Here is a 16,935-nt window from a genome sequence, read left to right as displayed (position 1 = left end):
TAAGCTGGAATCAACTTCTTCTTGCAAAACAAACCCACAAAGGTCTAATAATGGCTTCTTCTCCCTCACAAACGCTCAAGCACTATTAGGGTTTCACTAAAGGGTCTGGTAGCCGCAAATGGTGGCTATAAGGGTCCTTAAATAGGTCCCAAACCCGATATATTAAGGTTTCATTAAACAGCATGGACTCGCCGAGTCCTTCATTAAATCAGACCAAAAGATGTGCGATCCTACTCGGCGAGTCTGAGCGCCTACTCGCCGATTCCCTCTCATAGATTCCATATAAATACTTAACATAGGATACCTGGGAATCTGGATGTTACAATTCTCCCCCACTAGAATCAGACTTCGCCCTCGAAGTCCTACTCGACAAACAACTCTGGATGCTGCACCCGCATCTCCGACTCCAGCTCCCAGGTCAGCTCGGACCCTTTCCGATGTTGCCACTGGACCTGCACCAGTGACACCTCCTTGTTCCTCAGAACTTTGATCTTCTGATCCTGGATCGCGATTGGCCTTTCCGCATAATTCAGAATCACATCCACCTGAATATCCTCTAAAAGTACCACTGCCGACTCGTCGGCTAAACATTTCCTCAACTGCGACATGTGGAAGCTATCATGAATCTGGCTCAACTCCGCAGGTAGCTCTAATCGATATGCTACCCTGCCCACCCTCGCAATAACCCTGAACGGTCCAATATACCGGGGACCCAACTTTCCCCTTTTCCTGAATCGAATCACTCCTTCCAAGGAGACACTTTCAGGAGTACAAAATCTCCAACCTGGAACTCGAGCTCAGATCGACGCCTATCCGCGTAGCTCTTATGGCGACTTTGGGCCGTCAACAATCTCTGTCTAAGCTGTTGTATCTGTTCTGTCATCTGAAGCACTATCTCAGTACTGCCCATCACTCGCTACCCTACCTCTCCCCAAAAAATGGGAGTCCGACACCTCCTCCCATACAATAACTCAAAGGGAGGCATACCAATGCTCAAATGGTGGCTTTTGTTATAAGAAAATTCAGCCAAAGGTAGATACGTGTCCCAACTTCCTCCGAAGTCCAACACACATGCCCGAAGCATGTCCTTGAGCGTCTGAATCGTCCGCTCACTTTGTCCGTCCGTCTGCGGGTGGTAAGCGGTACTGAAATGCAGCCTAGTACCTAACTCCTCATGGAACCTCTTCCTGAACTTGGAGGTGAAACGCACATCTCGATCCGACACAATCGAGATCGGTACACCATGCCGCGATACCACCTCTCTCACATACACTTTTGCTAGTCTCTCTGCTGAAGAGCTCTCACTGATAGCAAGAAAATGAGCGCTCTTCGTCAGCCGGTCGACGATCACCCAAATTGCATCGACGCCTTTCGCAGTCGTCGACAATTTGGTGATAAAATCCATGGAAATCTGTTCCCACTTCCACTGGGGAACCTCAAGCGGCTGCAACTTGCCATGCGGACACTGGTGCTCAGCCTTAACCCTGCGACAGGTCAAGCACCTTTCTACAAACCAATCCACATCCCTCTTCATACAGGACCACCAATAATCTCTTTTCAGGTCCAAATACATCTTAGTGGCCCCGAGATATATCGAAAACCTCGACCTTTGCGCCTTCTCCATCAAAATAGCACGTGCCCCACCCTCAAATGGCACCCAAATCCGGCCCTGGAAGGTCATAAGCCCCTGGCTATCGGCAATGAACTCTGATATCTGCCCAATCACCCGCTCTCGCTTGCGGTTCTCCGGTCTCATGGCCTCCACTTGGGCCTACCGAATAGTTTCCAACACCGATGTCATCACTGTCAACCTCATACAAACATCTCGCAAAGGGGCACTCTCTGCCCTACGACTCAAAGCATCGGCTACTACGTTAGCCTTGCCCAGGTGGTACAGGATCTCACACTCATAATCCTTTACCACGTCCAACCATCTCCTCTGACGCATTTTCAGGTTGGGTTGATCTATCAGATACTTCAAGCTCTTGTGGTTCGTGTATATGGTACCACGCCTAGACCCGATATCGACACGTCTCAATATACCATAAAGTCCTCCATTCCCTCCGGAAGGGCCAACACTGGGGCTTTGCACAATATCTGGCGAAGTGTCTTGAATGAGGCGTGCTGCTCAGGCCCCAACTGAAAGCCACACCCTTCCGGGTCAGCCTGGTGAGAGGAAACGCAATCCTAGAGAAATCCTGAATGAATCTTCGATAATATCCGGTCAACCCCAGGAAACTCCTGATCTCCGAAGGGGATCTCGGTACCTCCCAGCTCATCACCGCCTCAATCTTGGCCGGATCGACCAATATCCCATTATGGTTGACGAGGTGCCCTAGAAACTGGACCTCCCGTAACCAAAAATGACACTTGGAGAATTTGGCGTACAGCCTCTCCGATCTCAAAACTCTTAGGATCTCCCTCAAATGCTCATCATGCTGCTCTCTGGACCTCGAATACACCAATATATCATCGATGAACACGATCTCCGAACGATCCAACATCGGCATGCACACCCTGTTCATGAGATCCATGAACGCCGCTGGTGCATTGGTGAGCCCAAAAGGCATCACCACGAACTCGTAATGCCTATAACGAGTCCTGAACGCTGTCATCTAGATATCCTCATCACGCACCCTCATCTGATGATATCCAGACCTCAAATCAATCTTGGAGAACCAAGACGCTCCCTACAACTGATCGAACAAATCATTGATCCTCGGTAAGGGGTAACGATTCTTGACCGTCAGCTTGTTCAACTCCCGGTAATCAATGCACATCCGGTGTGAATCATCCTTCTTCTTGACAAAAAGGATCGGCGCTCCCCACGGCGAGCTACTCGGCCGTACAACCCCTTCCTAAGCAGCTCCTGAAGCTGCGAGGACAACTCCTGCTTCTCTCTTTTCATCCCAATCTACTGACCCACCTAAACCTCTTAATGATGATGATACTGATGATGGAGGGTTTGGAAGATCATTTGCTGATTTGGAATTTGATCCAAAAGAAGAAGATATCCCAGATCATATGTTGATGTCCGGGAAGCAGTTCAAGATTCTAAACAAAAAGTTCAATTCAATACTTTAAATCCCAAGCAGATGCAGGGGGTAAGAATTCCGTTTCAAGTATTGAAGCCGATGTGATGCTTAAAGCTCAGGAGGTTCGGTTATTCAAGAAAGTGGAAAAGTTGATAAATGCTTCTGAATCTCGTCTTTTCGAAAAAGCTTGATTCCATGGATCAAAATACCGAATTATGAGTCAAATATGCATCTTCGGCTTTTAATGATGCGCTCAAGGTTTTGAAACGGATTGCAAAGGAATATGATGTTCTTTTTGTGCAAGATGTTAAAACGGTTTGTGAGAATGTAAATCACAAGCTTGAATAACTAAAGGTTGATGTATCCAAAGAGCTTCGTGAGTTGGATAACAAATATTCTTCTCTTCTTGAGAAAGTTGATATTATAACGGATGGTGTTACTACGTTTGTTAAAACTCATCAATCTTTTGATCATAAGTTTGATGAGAAAGCAACTGCTGCTGTTACAAGTTTTGGAAATCTTACTACTCTGCTTGAAGAATTGAAGGGAATTGTTTCGAAGTCTGGCTCATCCTCAATCTTTACTCCTAAGTTTGTTGATCAGAAGTTTCTTTACTTCGAGGCTGCAATTCAAAAGATGTTGGCTCCATTGTCTCAGTTTGTCACTATCTTACCAACGAATGTCCCACCTGTTATCACAGGGGTGCAAGGGGGAGGGGGAGGAAGGTGTTGGTAAAGGAGAAAATGTTTCTGAGAAAATGAATGAAGAAACAACAGTTGTGGGTAAAGTTTTCAAGACTCAAATTCCTACAACAAAACCTATATTTTCGAAGGCTAAACCTGTAATGGTAACTACAGTTACTAGAAGGCCAATCACAAAAGGCATTGTAATTGGGTCAACTGGTGAAGGGGAAAGTAGTTCAAAACCTAAGGAAACGACAACAACTTCAGACAGAGGGAAAACAATTCTTGTTAAAAAGACCAAAGAAGAAAGAAAGGCAAAAATTGAAGCAGAGATGGAGAAGCAGCGTCATATTCAGAGTATTTTAATGCTTCGTGCAAATGATCCACCTACAATGAACAAAGGTGATCCAACGAGATTGCACAGTTATGAAAATATTGAAGCCAGAGTTGCATACAACGAAATGTATGAATTCAAGAAAAATCCAAGGAAGAGTTATGCAATTAAGAACTCTGATATAACTCAGCTTGATTTTCCCATCAATGAGATGATGTTTCTCACTGCTCAATATAAGGTTGTGAATAGATTCAAGAACAAGGATGCTTTTTCTCACATAAAGCTAAGCTTCCATGTAGTGTTGGAGAAGGAACAAGAAGAGGTTTGGTCATTGGTGAAAATTGTTCAAGTGCTCTATATAACGAAAGGTGAACTTTTTGAAAATATGCTGCATTATTTTTGATATCACGATGTGAGGGCAAATAAAGTACCTTTCGATTTTTCCATTGTTGATTTCCCTTTGATGAACTTGAATGATTTGATTTAAGTTGCATATATACTCAAGGATTTAGATGCTTCTAAACTCCAAAACACAAGCAAGGATGTGTTACATTTGGGTCTGGGTCATATAAAGCTTTTCATAGACAATTACTATTATTGTCTAGCTATGACAGACGTTGAGTTGGTTGCAACAATGGAAAAATAAGTTACTATTCCTCAAACCAAGACAATGAGTGAAGCTCAGTTGAAGAAGTATGTGGATGGTGAAATATGTTTGAAGCCATTTGGTATAGTTTTTGCTAGGAAGAGTAAGAAGGGAAAATCATCGGAGTTCTTTTTCCAAACAAGCGAAATTGAAAGATATACAACTGCTCATTATACAAACTTAATTATGTGTATGAATAGTTGTGAGAAGAATAACGATGGAGATAAGGCTGAACTAAAGAAGGTGATGAATTGGTATGTTGAAATTCAAAGAACATTACACATGGTTGCTCAAGTTTTGATCAACTGATTTTGACACTGCTTACAAAGGGGGAGATTGTAAAGGTAGTAGTAGTGTTGTAAGGTGTCGAAATGTAATGTTATTTTGCAAAGGCGTTTTATGTCAAAACTATGAAGTTTAGTCCTTTGTAATTTTTTGTATGCTTTACTGTTTTCCTATAAATAGGAAAAGTTACTTAGAGTTAGATAAGAGTTTTTGGAGTTTGTCTTGTCTATTTTCTCTCTGTAACCGTGAAGCATAATACGAGCTGAAACTAGATCTTATTTACATTCTGTGTTCTTAATTCTCGATACTCTGATTTTGATTTCACTTACTTGATGTAATACTTCATCAAACATGTTAGGCGTTACTGGAGGGATCGTTCTTCAACATATATTGAGTTCATGATAACACACAAGGTATGTTCTTAAAAAAATGATTTTTGTGTGTTCTTAAAAAATCGGGATTAACACCCAAATGCTTGAATTTTTTGCAGGAACTTAAAGATTTGATTTTGATTTTGATTGTGTGTGTTTGTTTCAACTTCTATTTTTCACTGTGTTTGTGTGTGCTTTTCTTCAATTTTGATTTTGACTTGCTGAACAAAAAACACAAGTATAAATCATGCCTAAATTCGTACGTAATTGTAGAAAACAAATAATTAACTTCTATTTGTCACTGTGTGTTTGTGCTTGAATCGAAATGGAGCTTCGAAATTGTTCTGATGACCTGGAATTCAATGTTGAGGATGGGTCGAATTTTGTTTTAATGAAGTTTTTGTTGGATAATTTTATTAGATATTGATTTTGACTTGGTGAACAAAAAACACAGGTACACGATATGAGAAAAAAATTATATCGAAACTAAATCTCAATGGATTTTGGATTTCAAAAATCGAGTAAAGGATGTTTATTTATTTTTAGTTTTGTCTCTGTTCTTCATTTTTTAATTGTACCTGCATGAATACACACCGGACACACATGATAGTGGTGAGAGAGGTTATAGGGAGTGTATGTTCTTATTGTGTGTATATGTGTTCTTGATGAGAGAGAGAGAGAGAGGGAGAGAGAGAGAGAGAGAGAGAGCCCTTTTGCATATTATTTTATTATTTTTTTAATAAGTGAAAATATCCATTGTGGTTGTGAAATGACGAAAATGTCCTTCAGTTTAGAGACAAAACTTAACGAAATTAGCAAAAAAGACCAATCGTCAAAAGTTTTGAACGCACAAAGACCATCTATTATGTTTTTAAACCACGATAACTAAACTTTAGATATGGAAAAATCATAGGGATTTTTTTTAAAAGTAAAATTAAAAAAAATTAATCCCTCAAGATTATAAAAAAGTTAAAAATATTATTCAATTGTTATATGATTTATATATTATTAAGTAATTGATAGAAATAATTAAGTAGTAAATAAATAAAAATATTTAAACTAAAATATAATCAAAAGTAAACGAACATATAATTAAAAGATAGAAGTAAAATATACAAACATGACAATATATAAAATAAACCAAAAAAGTTATATATATTAAAAAATGCATAATAATAAATAATAAAGAACTCTCGCTTAGTCCTCAAACTTTGATCTGTTTGTATTTTTACCTCTAAATTTGTCATATTTTTAGAAGAAATCTTTCTTAACCAATATTATTATTATTTCGTAATCCAAATTTATAATCATCAAATATCTCATTTATTACAATTTATTTTTAAAAAACGGGCTGGTCTACTACATAAAAAATATTCTATAGGATTAATCTCTTATTATTGGTAAATCGAAAATACAATAACTTATTCAAACCATTATAAAATCATGATACAAATTGATTTTTCCAAAATACTTTGTTCTTAATGACATAATTGCATCAAAAGGGGAATATAGTGCTCGTTGGATTTTACATTCTAGATTGCTGAACAAAAGTTAGATTGACATACAATCAAAAATTGGGTTTGTTGCACATTCTATACTCCAAAAATTATAAGTATCCATTCTTTTATTTTAAGATGCATAAAATGTTTGTGAAAAAAAAAAAAAAAAACATGTTAGCTTTACAACAAATATAAAAAAAAATGTGATTCATATTTGATATCATTTTCAATATAATCATAAAAATATCGAGGATATGGCTAGGACATAAGAGGACCAAATAAAAAAAACATCAAAATAAAAGGGTAAAATGTGTCATTATAGAAAACTCGTAGATGCAAGTGAAAGAAGTAAACAAGGGGGAGATTTAACTCAATGTTTTAAAAACCGGTTTGAACCGGTTGGACCGGGAACCGGGAGAGGGGGTGGTTCAACTGTCACCGGTTTTACATTGATTTCTGAACCGGATTGAACCGGCCGGTTTTTAGAAAAACCGGTTGAACCGGTTAAACCAAATAAAAACATATGAAAAAGAACCATTTACATAATAAACTTTGATGATTTTTTCAAATTTATTTAATATTCTCTAAATAAAAACATATGGTAAATGTTATAAATTCTTTTGATGTGTTTGTATTCATCAATAACTATATTTCGTTTCGGTATTATATTTTATTTTCTTTTTGATGTATATGGATTGATGTAAAACACTAAAACTTATGGTTATGTGTTATTTTAATGTATTTGGATTTATCTACAACTTATTTTTATATGTATTTTTAATGTTTGAACTTGTAAACATCAAATTCATAATTTCTATATGTATGTATCTGTAGGAAAATAGAAAAAAACATGAAAAATATAGAAACCAATTCACCCGACGGTCGAACCGGTTAACCGATTGAACCGGAAACCAATCACCATACCGGTTCAACTATAAAAACCGGTTTTTAAAACGTTGGTTTAAACTGTTTCTTTCGCGCGTATTTGTACGCCCACGCGCTCTTCTTCTTCGTGATTCCCATTTTCTGGCCGTTACCAACTTACCATTGCCATGTTCCCCACTGTATCTTGATCTTCAATTTCTCACCCAAAATTCAACAAACATGGCGTCAGAAAACCCTAATTCCACCCCAAAATCTCCAAGAACCCTAATGTGCCCTAAAATCGACCCTTCCGCACCTCCATTGCCCTCATCATCAAACCCTAATCAGCCATCATCATCATCATCATCGTCGTCGCTTCATCCAAATGCAGACACGAATGACGCGTCCGACAATCTCTTCCCGGACTCTGGCCCAAATTCGCCACACGATCCATCCGAATCACTTGAAGAAGTTATCGTTTCTGTTCCAGGCGCGATCCTACATTTAATTGATAAGAATCACAGCGTGCAACTAGCGATGGGAGATTTCTCGATAGTCAAACTACGTCAATCCGACAGTCTGATCGCCATTCTCGCACGCGTTGGTGAAGAGATCCAATGGCCCTTGGCGAGGCACGAGGCTTGCGTTAAGTTAGACCAGTCTCATTATTTCTTCTCGTTACGCGCTCCAAAGGAGAAAGAACACGACGCTATGATGTTAAATTACGGATTGACATTTGCTTCGAAAGGACAAGAGAAGTTGTTGAAAGAAATGGATGAGTTATTGGAGCATTGCAGTAGTTTCTCGGTGCAGAAAGTGGAGGAGAAGAAGGGGGCTTTGGATTTGACAATGGCGGAACGCATGAGTCCCTCAGATCTGAAAATGGAAGCAAACAAGGAAGAGATGGAGCAGATTTGTCGAGCTTATTGGACGACATTAGCCCCAAATGTGGAGGATTACAGTACGAAGGCTGCAAAATTGATTGTTGCGGGTTCAGGGCAACTTGTTAAAGGGATTCTCTGGTGTGGAGATGTTACAGTGGATAGATTGATCAAGGGTAATGAGATTTTGAAGCTAAAGATCGGACCTGCTAGCAACACAACAGTTAATCCTGAACTTCTAAAGGCTATACACAGGTTTTGAAGTTCATGTTGAAAGTTGAAACTATTTTCTTATATGTTTTCCAAGATTCTTCTGTGAATATTTGCATTTTGATTATGTGGGCGATTCTTCTAGGGTTAATAAGGTGACAAAGATGACAGAGACAGTTGTTGGTGGACTTCTTTCTGGCGTTCTGAAGATTACTGGATTCTTTACAAGCTCTGTTGCTAGCTCTAAACTTGGCAAGAAGTTCTTCAAGTTTTTGCCTGGGGAAATAGCACTCGCGACTCTGGATGGATTTAGTAAGTTCTCTCTTACATTATTCTCAACGTAACAAAAAACTGCAACTTTTTTATCCAAAGGTATAAAAGATGTCAATGAAAAAAAAACTAAAAACTGCAACTTTTTTATGTGTATAGGCAAAATTTGTGATGCTTTTGAAGTTTCTGGAAAGAATGTAATGTCAACATCATCTACTGTGACAACAGAACTCGTCAACCACAGGTAAGTCTATTATGAATATTTGTTCCATCTTTTGTACTGTTAACATCAGTCTCAGACGCAGACCAGTATAATGCATGTGAAACGCAGTATAACCTGTTCAGTGTAAATTGTTTGTGTGTAGATATGGAGAAGAGGCGGCGAAGGCAACAAATGAAGGGCTGGATGCTGCGGGCCATGCGGTAGGAGCTGCGTGGACAGTTTTCAAAATTAGAACCGCAATGAATCCAAAAGGAGTTGTGGCGCCTTCTGTGCTTACAAAAACTGGTCTTAAAGATGCAACCGAAGAAATGAGGAATAAAGCACTTAAAGACATAAAGGCTAAAGATTCCCAAAAAACATCCAAGTGATGGTTTGATAGGTTTCATTTATAGATAGGTAATGCCCAGTTTGTTGAACAGACAGCCTTGTACTGTGTTTGTCATGTACCAGAAGATTTAAGAAGGTGGGACAGGGACTGAAGCTGGGACAGACAATCCCTTGTATTGAAAAGCTTGTACAGTTGAGTTTAGTCTAATCCCATACTGTATAGTCATGTCTCGTGTAACAAATGCAACCTTAAAAGATATTTAGATAAATTGATGAATTAGTAAAATAAAATATAAATGTAAATAATGATTTAAGAATCTAGTGTAAAATTGTTTACATGTGTCTATTTGTAAGTATGTTCATTAATGACTTTTTTTTCTTTTGTTTATAGTGTGTAGATGGTGTTAGAATCTGAGTTAACAATCAATGGAAATATACAATGACAGAAACAATCAAACAAACATAAAATATAGCATATGATTCATAGATGTAGTATGTGTTACATTTCGTATATACGTCATCTCATTGCATTTACATTATGGTACATTGTTTATACTTGATGTGATATTGATGAGTTGAGATTTCCTTGTGAGATATTATCATTGTTATTTACCAAATATATGCTTACAGTTACTATGTTCAAATGTGCTTCAAGAATATGGCTTAGTATAAAGGGAAAAGGGTTGGATTAGAATTAGACCACGATTAGTACATTTTGAAGATTGTTTAGCTTTTAATGTAATCATGGAAACCCGAATTTCGCTATTAGCCATGCTTTTATATGTATGTGTTGAGCATGTGATACAAATATATAATCCCCTCACCAATTTGTGAATAATTTATACTAAAATACATCATCTTATTGTTAAAATATTAAATATGTTTACTGATGTGATATTTCAATACATGACTGAATAAAGTAAAATTTGGTGTAAAAACTAAAAAGGTCACCATTCTAGTTGGGGTTACCCGTTGGCTAAAACCCGAAACTGAGTATTATTATTATTAGAAAAAACATCATAAATGATCCATATGGTTTCCCAAAATTTGAAGTATAGTACCCGTGGTTTAGAAACGTCATAGATTGTCCCTGTGCTTTCAAAACTTTTGACGATTGGTCCTTATTGCTAACTTCCTTGAGTTTTGTCCGTTAACTGAAGGGCATTTTCGTTATTTCACACCACAGAGACCATTTATGATCTTTTCAGTTATTTTTTTTAAAAAGAAAAAACTAAATATAATTATTTAATGTATAATCTCTCTCTCCCTCCCTCCCTCCCTCCCTCTCTCTCTCTCTCTCACACACACACACACACAGGATGGAGAATCAAATGGAAAAAACCCCAGATCTATACTCTTTCTCCTTCGGTCAGAGACTCACCTACCGGTGGTGAAGCACCACCATCGCCACTACAATTTTCGGACCTCCAACCACCGCTATTGCTGCTGTCTCTCTCACAATTCTACCAGATATAAGCCTCAATAGCATCTGAAGATGTCGTACCCTTGCAAGATCACCATAATTTGACCTAAATTTGTAAGCCCAAAACAAAATCTAAAACTGTAACCTAGATTCAAGCTTTGCCTATAATATTTGACCTAAATCGGAAGTATCATCTTCATTGTCGCATTCCTCTAAAAGCTCTGCATTTGTGAGCTTCAATACAATCTCACCCATCTAAAACTCATGAAATTGATTCCGCCCTCCATCAATTTCATCAAGAACCAACAACAAACTCTAAGGCTTAATTTATTTCACCAGGTTGGGATCTTCCTCCATCAATAAGAGGTATCTGAAAGGAGGAGGCAATCGTCGGTGTTCAGATATTAGCCAAAGCTTAGTGTTTATCGCAGCTCATAAAGAGCTAGAAGAGGAATTCATAAATGAAATTGATGAAGCTGGTGATGGTAGAGAGAAACAACTACGTAGAGAGAAATCGATGGAGTAAGGGAAATCGAGGGGAGAAGGAGTACAGACAAGAGAGAGGCGACATAGGTAGAGGAAATGAAGATCCATGGGTTTTTCAGTGGGTTCTAGCCGTGTTTCAGATCAATGGTGGCTCCGATGATACTGGGTTGAGGTCTAAATTTAGGGCGATGGCTCCGGCGGTGGGATCGGTTGCACGTATGGTTATGGGAGGCGGTTCATGGCGAAAGTCAGGTGAATAACAAGACATGGATCTTGTTTGACACCGGTCTTCTCTTTTTCTTGTTATACATAAGCTTTAGAGTAAAGAAATGGTGGTCCAGATGGTTTAACTTCTTTTCAAATGAGAGAGAGAGAGAGAGAGAGAGAGAGAGAGAGAGAGAGAAATTATATATTAAATAATTATATTTAGTTTTTTCCTTTTTTTTTTAAATATGAGAAAACATCATAAATGGTCTCTGTGGTTATGAAATGACGAAAATACCCTTCAGTTAACGGACAAACTTAACGAGTTAGCAAAAAGGACCAAACATCAAAAGTTTTAAAAACACAGGGACCATCTATGAGGTTTTTAAACCACGGGGACTAAACTTCAGATTTTGGGTAACCGCAGGGACCATTTATGATGTTTTTTCTTATTATTATTATTTCTAAACCCACGGTGTAAAGTGTTAACCGGAAAAAAAAAGGTTTTGGGGGGTGAACTACAATTTTTAAAAGTTTGGGGGTCTATTTGTTTCTTTTCTAAATGAGTTGCCTTGCTCCCAAAGTCGAGAGATCCCCCATTATTAAGAGCTCTGTATTTTTGGTCCCGGATCAAAACTAAAAGTTCGAATCCGAGAACGAAAACCTAAATCTCCGGTAGAATCTGATCAGCTATGGCGAGATACGACAGAGCTATAACGGTGTTCTCCCCCGATGGTCACCTCTTCCAAGTTGAATACGCCCTGGAAGCCGTACGCAAGGGTAACGCCGCCGTCGGTGTTCGTGGCACTGACACCATCGTCCTTGGCGTCGAGAAGAAGTCCACCGTTAAACTTCAAGACTCAAGGTCCACACTGAAACTCTCTCGTAATTTATTTACATGAACAAAAAATCATCATCGTGACTCTTCAATAGGAAGAGCTATGCTTAATTTACTTCTGCTTTCATTTGTGTATACACCATTTATTCCCGATTTCATCTTCTTCGCTTACTTTCAAATGATATTTGCCAATACTGATACGAAATATCCGCAGACATGCTCGTACATTTCAAACCCTAATTGCGATCCTGTTTTCACAAATTAACAGCCTTTTGAGCACATAAAGTCTCTCCTCGCTTTATCAGCGACACTTATAAATCATATACATTAGTATGACTGGAATTACGATTTCGTATCAGCTCCGAAATTGGATCTGAAGATTATATCGTGTATTAGAGTTGAATAGAGAGAATTGAGGCAAATAATGCTCGCTACAATCTACATACAAATCCTTTACTTCAATGATTGTTTATGGCATGTATGTTCGTGTGTTCTTACTATGTTGTAGGTAGTATTCTTTTCTGAAACTTTTACTTCCCTGTGTTTGCAGATCAGTTAGGAAAATTGTAAGCTTGGATGATCACATAGCATTGGCTTGTGCTGGACTTAAAGCAGATGCCCGTGTTCTTATCAACAGGGCAAGAATCGAATGCCAAAGCCATAGGCTAACTGTTGAAGATCCAGTAACTGTTGAATATATCACACGTTACATTGCAGGTCTTCAACAGAAATACACACAAAGTGGAGGTGTGAGGCCATTTGGGCTTTCAACTCTAATTGTGGGATTTGATCCTTATACTGGTGTTCCATCTTTATATCAAACCGATCCTTCAGGAACATTTTCTGCTTGGAAAGCTAATGCCACTGGTAGAAACTCCAATTCCATGAGAGAATTTCTTGAAAAGAATTACAAAGAAACATCTGGTCAAGAAACTATCAAACTTGCCATTCGTGCTTTGCTTGAAGTAAGGTTTTTTAGAGTAAAATTTATATTTTGATTTTGTTTGTTTTGGGATTGAAACTTAGGGATTATGATTTATGATGTGTTTAGGTTGTTGAAAGTGGAGGGAAGAATATAGAAGTTGCTGTGATGACAAAGGAAGGGCTGAGGCAACTTGAGGAGGCTGAAATTGATGCCATTGTTGCAGAGATTGAAGCAGAAAAGGCGGCTGCTGAGGCCGCAAAGAAGGGTCCTGCTAAGGAAACATGAGGATGAGAAGGGCATTTATGTCTTTTTCTCACCCGGTTTTTTATTGTTGTTTTCTTGTTTGACCTTTTGGATACATCTGTTTTAAGACTTTTGGCATGGTAGTTATAAGGAATTTGTTAAATTTGACATTTAAGAAGCTTTAATTTGTGGTTTGATTGAATGTCTTATGAGCCATGGTTATCTACTTATCTTTCGTGATGCATTTGGCTTTCTAGGTTTAGCTTTTATGACCAGTATGAGAAGGGTATTTATGTCTTTTTCTCATTTGGTTATATTGTTGTTTTCTTACAAGTCCTTTTTTTGACCTTTTCGATCTTTCATGATGCATTAGAGTTGTGTTTGTTACATGAGATAAAACTAGGTGCCATGGAACTTAATAGTAGGCTTTCTAGGTTTATCTTTTATGACCAGGATGAAAAGGGTATTTATGTCTTTTTTTATTGGTTGAATGCCACTGAGATTTATGGCCAAAAAGAATTTGTTTTGGTATAGTGATATCGGGCTTTGATTTTGAAAATTTTCATTTGGATACTATGATAGTAGGCTTTCTAGGTTTATTATTATTTTGTATCTTGCTTCTTAACTAGAATATTTTTGATTTTTGATACGTAATTGTTTGACATGTTAATAAAAAGAAATGAATTTTGTAAGGTTGTTCGAAATTTTCTTAAACTTAAAGGTTTTTATTTGTGTAAGAGTATGGACAGATCTTATATTTTTAGAACTTCTTAAATTAAACCTTTATTTCTAAACCAGACTTCAACTCTCAATCTAAATCTATAGTTATTATTTTTTTTTTTAATTTCATCTTTCCATTATCTAAAAAATGAACTAATTTACACTCATCTTTGTAAAATATACTATGAAGTCCCCCATATCTAATTCTTTATCTATAAAAAATATGTAATATTTATCAAATAAAAAAAAGACTTAATAATAATAAATTAAACAAATTAATGTATTATACAAAAAATTACAATAAATACTAGTAAATTGAAGTTGATATTTCTTTCTTATCTCATCAAACAACTTTATGTATATAACTATAAAAATAAGAAACGATAAAAAATATTATATGACCATTACAAATTTAATAGTTTTTTTTTTTTTTTTTTTTTTTTTTTTTTTTGAAAGAGCGTTACAGATTTAATAGTTAATATAGAAGAGTAAAAAATTAAGTATGAAAATAATAATAAAATAGAATGTTATTAAATAAAAACGATTAATTGTATAAAACATCAAACTTAAAAATAATAATAATTCAATAATATAAAAAATAGTTGGTATTATTAATGTAAAACAAACCGACTGATTCATATATAACATTCCAAAAAACTTTGAAGATGATCTAATACAGTTGTGAAATATGAGCAAAAATGTTGTTTTCGCTAGGACAATCTTAGGCAATTTTAGCGCTTATAACGTAAATGAAACTGTTCAACAACAAATTCGACTTTTAGTTTGGCCCATGCAGGTTTCGAACCTGCGACCTTCGCGTTATTAGCACGACGCTCTAACCAACTGAGCTAATGGGCCACGATGTTTCCAAATTATAACATCATAATTATCAATGACTTGAAATTGAAAATAAGGAAAACTTCAGGGCATATTACGTAAATGAAGTTTAAAAATAAAAAGATAACAAACTGGCCCATGCAGGTCTCGAACCTGCGACCTTCGCGTTATTAGCACGACGCTCTAACCAGCTGAGCTAATAGGCCTCTTTGGCGTCTCTGAACAATAAACATAGCATATAGTATCTGTAAGTCTATTAGTTCATATGAGTTATCTCATTAGTTTTTGAAGTAGATTAGTGCTCTTCCAATTGCTCAAAACGCTATGGTGATCTACACGATTTTAAAGGCCTCTTTTTTCTCATAATTGGGTGTTAGTTCCATCACTTCCATGCACCGTCTCTAGTCAACTTATGGCTTGTTTATCCTCATATGAGGTATTCTACTCGATTATAATTGGAATTTTCTGTTACATGAGTTGAAGAAAACCTACATCCATAACCAAAACTCAACCATTGTCATGATTCAATCTTCAATATCACTTGTCATGGTTTATAATCATATTACTGAATTCAAATGAGGCATATATATCTAAGATGAAAGCATGCATGTAAAGTCTTTTGGTTATTGCGTTGACACTACAAGGAAGGTGGGTATTAGCGACGACATGTAATTGACGCGTTGACACTACATCAGGAATTTAGGATGAATGCACTGATCTATCAATTTCCGATAGTATTTGGACAAACTTGGAACATTTCTTTAAGCGTAGATCGAGTTCTTGTTCTCTTTGCAAGCTGTTGCTATTTTTCAAGAAAACTTTAAGATGTATATTGATATGCCATGTTCTTAATTATGGGTGGTCCGACTTAGGTTAGTTTATGAGGATAGATCCTAAACCCTAAACCTTAAACCCTAATGATACACTTAGTATCAAGTTAGAAACTTAGAATCAAGCTGATATAACTTATCGAGAGTTAATATTGGTTAGTCGTATTGTTGTATTAGCCGGTCCTAAACTCCAAATTGTTGTTGATTTTAATGTCATCGATATATCTTAGTGTAGTCGGGATTCTATTTGAGACAAGTTGAGTTTCTTTTGGTTATATTCTAAGTAATGAGGTATTGGGTGCACACTCGAATAACTAATAATGACTCGGGAACACGGGTGTCCGGGGGTAACTGAAACAAAAAAAAAATGAAAGTGCAAAAAAATAGTGGCGGGTCGGTTCGTGTGCCTTCAAATATTTAAAAATAACTTCAATATTTATAATAAAGTTCTTGCAATTGGATAATACGAGGTCTTATATCTTGAAATGTATTCATAATTATATTGTTATCGATACTTCTAAAACAAATTTTTTAATATATGATACTAAACTATCAGTCAAAAATTGATCACAAATTTAGTTGTGTATTCTTATCCATTTTATTGCTAAAAAATATGTGTTCCATACTTGTTGCAATAGGTAAAGGTCAATGCAAGTTTCACAAGATGATAAACATTATGAAATATTATATGCTTATTTTCTTCGGCTGCATTTTTTGTAAGGTCTTCAATGTTCTTCAAAATATTAAATCGTTCATCTTCTCTCACATCTTTAATGTAATCTTTAAGTTCCACTTCAAGAA

General features: G+C 36.9%; 2 protein-coding genes and 2 non-coding genes across 4 annotated transcripts; 2 read left to right on the top strand and 2 right to left on the bottom strand.

The window, feature by feature from the left end:
• The first annotated feature begins 7,896 nt into the window (after positions 1 to 7,896).
• Positions 7,897 to 9,921, top strand: LOC145100673 (protein EARLY-RESPONSIVE TO DEHYDRATION 7, chloroplastic-like). The gene is made up of 4 exons (XM_079037853.1): positions 7,897 to 8,853; positions 8,954 to 9,120; positions 9,238 to 9,322; positions 9,444 to 9,921. The coding sequence occupies exons 1-4, from the start codon at positions 7,958 to 7,960 to the stop codon at positions 9,667 to 9,669; spliced, it is 1,374 nt and encodes a 457-aa protein (XP_078893979.1). The 5' UTR covers positions 7,897 to 7,957; the 3' UTR covers positions 9,670 to 9,921.
• A 2,413-nt stretch (positions 9,922 to 12,334) lies between these two features.
• LOC145097245 (proteasome subunit alpha type-7) lies at positions 12,335 to 13,949 on the top strand. Its single transcript, XM_079034776.1, has 3 exons — positions 12,335 to 12,606; positions 13,130 to 13,544; positions 13,631 to 13,949. The coding sequence occupies exons 1-3, from the start codon at positions 12,434 to 12,436 to the stop codon at positions 13,787 to 13,789; spliced, it is 747 nt and encodes a 248-aa protein (XP_078890902.1). The 5' UTR covers positions 12,335 to 12,433; the 3' UTR covers positions 13,790 to 13,949.
• A 1,302-nt stretch (positions 13,950 to 15,251) lies between these two features.
• On the bottom strand, positions 15,252 to 15,325 carry TRNAI-AAU (transfer RNA isoleucine (anticodon AAU)). Its single transcript has one exon. It is a non-coding gene; the product is annotated as a tRNA-Ile (tRNA).
• A 111-nt stretch (positions 15,326 to 15,436) lies between these two features.
• Positions 15,437 to 15,510, bottom strand: TRNAI-AAU (transfer RNA isoleucine (anticodon AAU)). Its single transcript has one exon. It is a non-coding gene; the product is annotated as a tRNA-Ile (tRNA).
• Between the last annotated feature and the right edge of the window lie 1,425 nt (positions 15,511 to 16,935).

This window comes from Lactuca serriola, chromosome 4 (genome assembly GCF_051521515.1).
Source record: "Lactuca serriola cultivar US96UC23 chromosome 4, Lser_US96UC23_V15, whole genome shotgun sequence".
NCBI classification, from domain to species: domain Eukaryota; kingdom Viridiplantae; phylum Streptophyta; class Magnoliopsida; order Asterales; family Asteraceae; genus Lactuca; species Lactuca serriola.
Note: the sequence above shows the minus strand (reverse complement) of the source record. Positions and strands in the feature narration are given on the sequence as shown.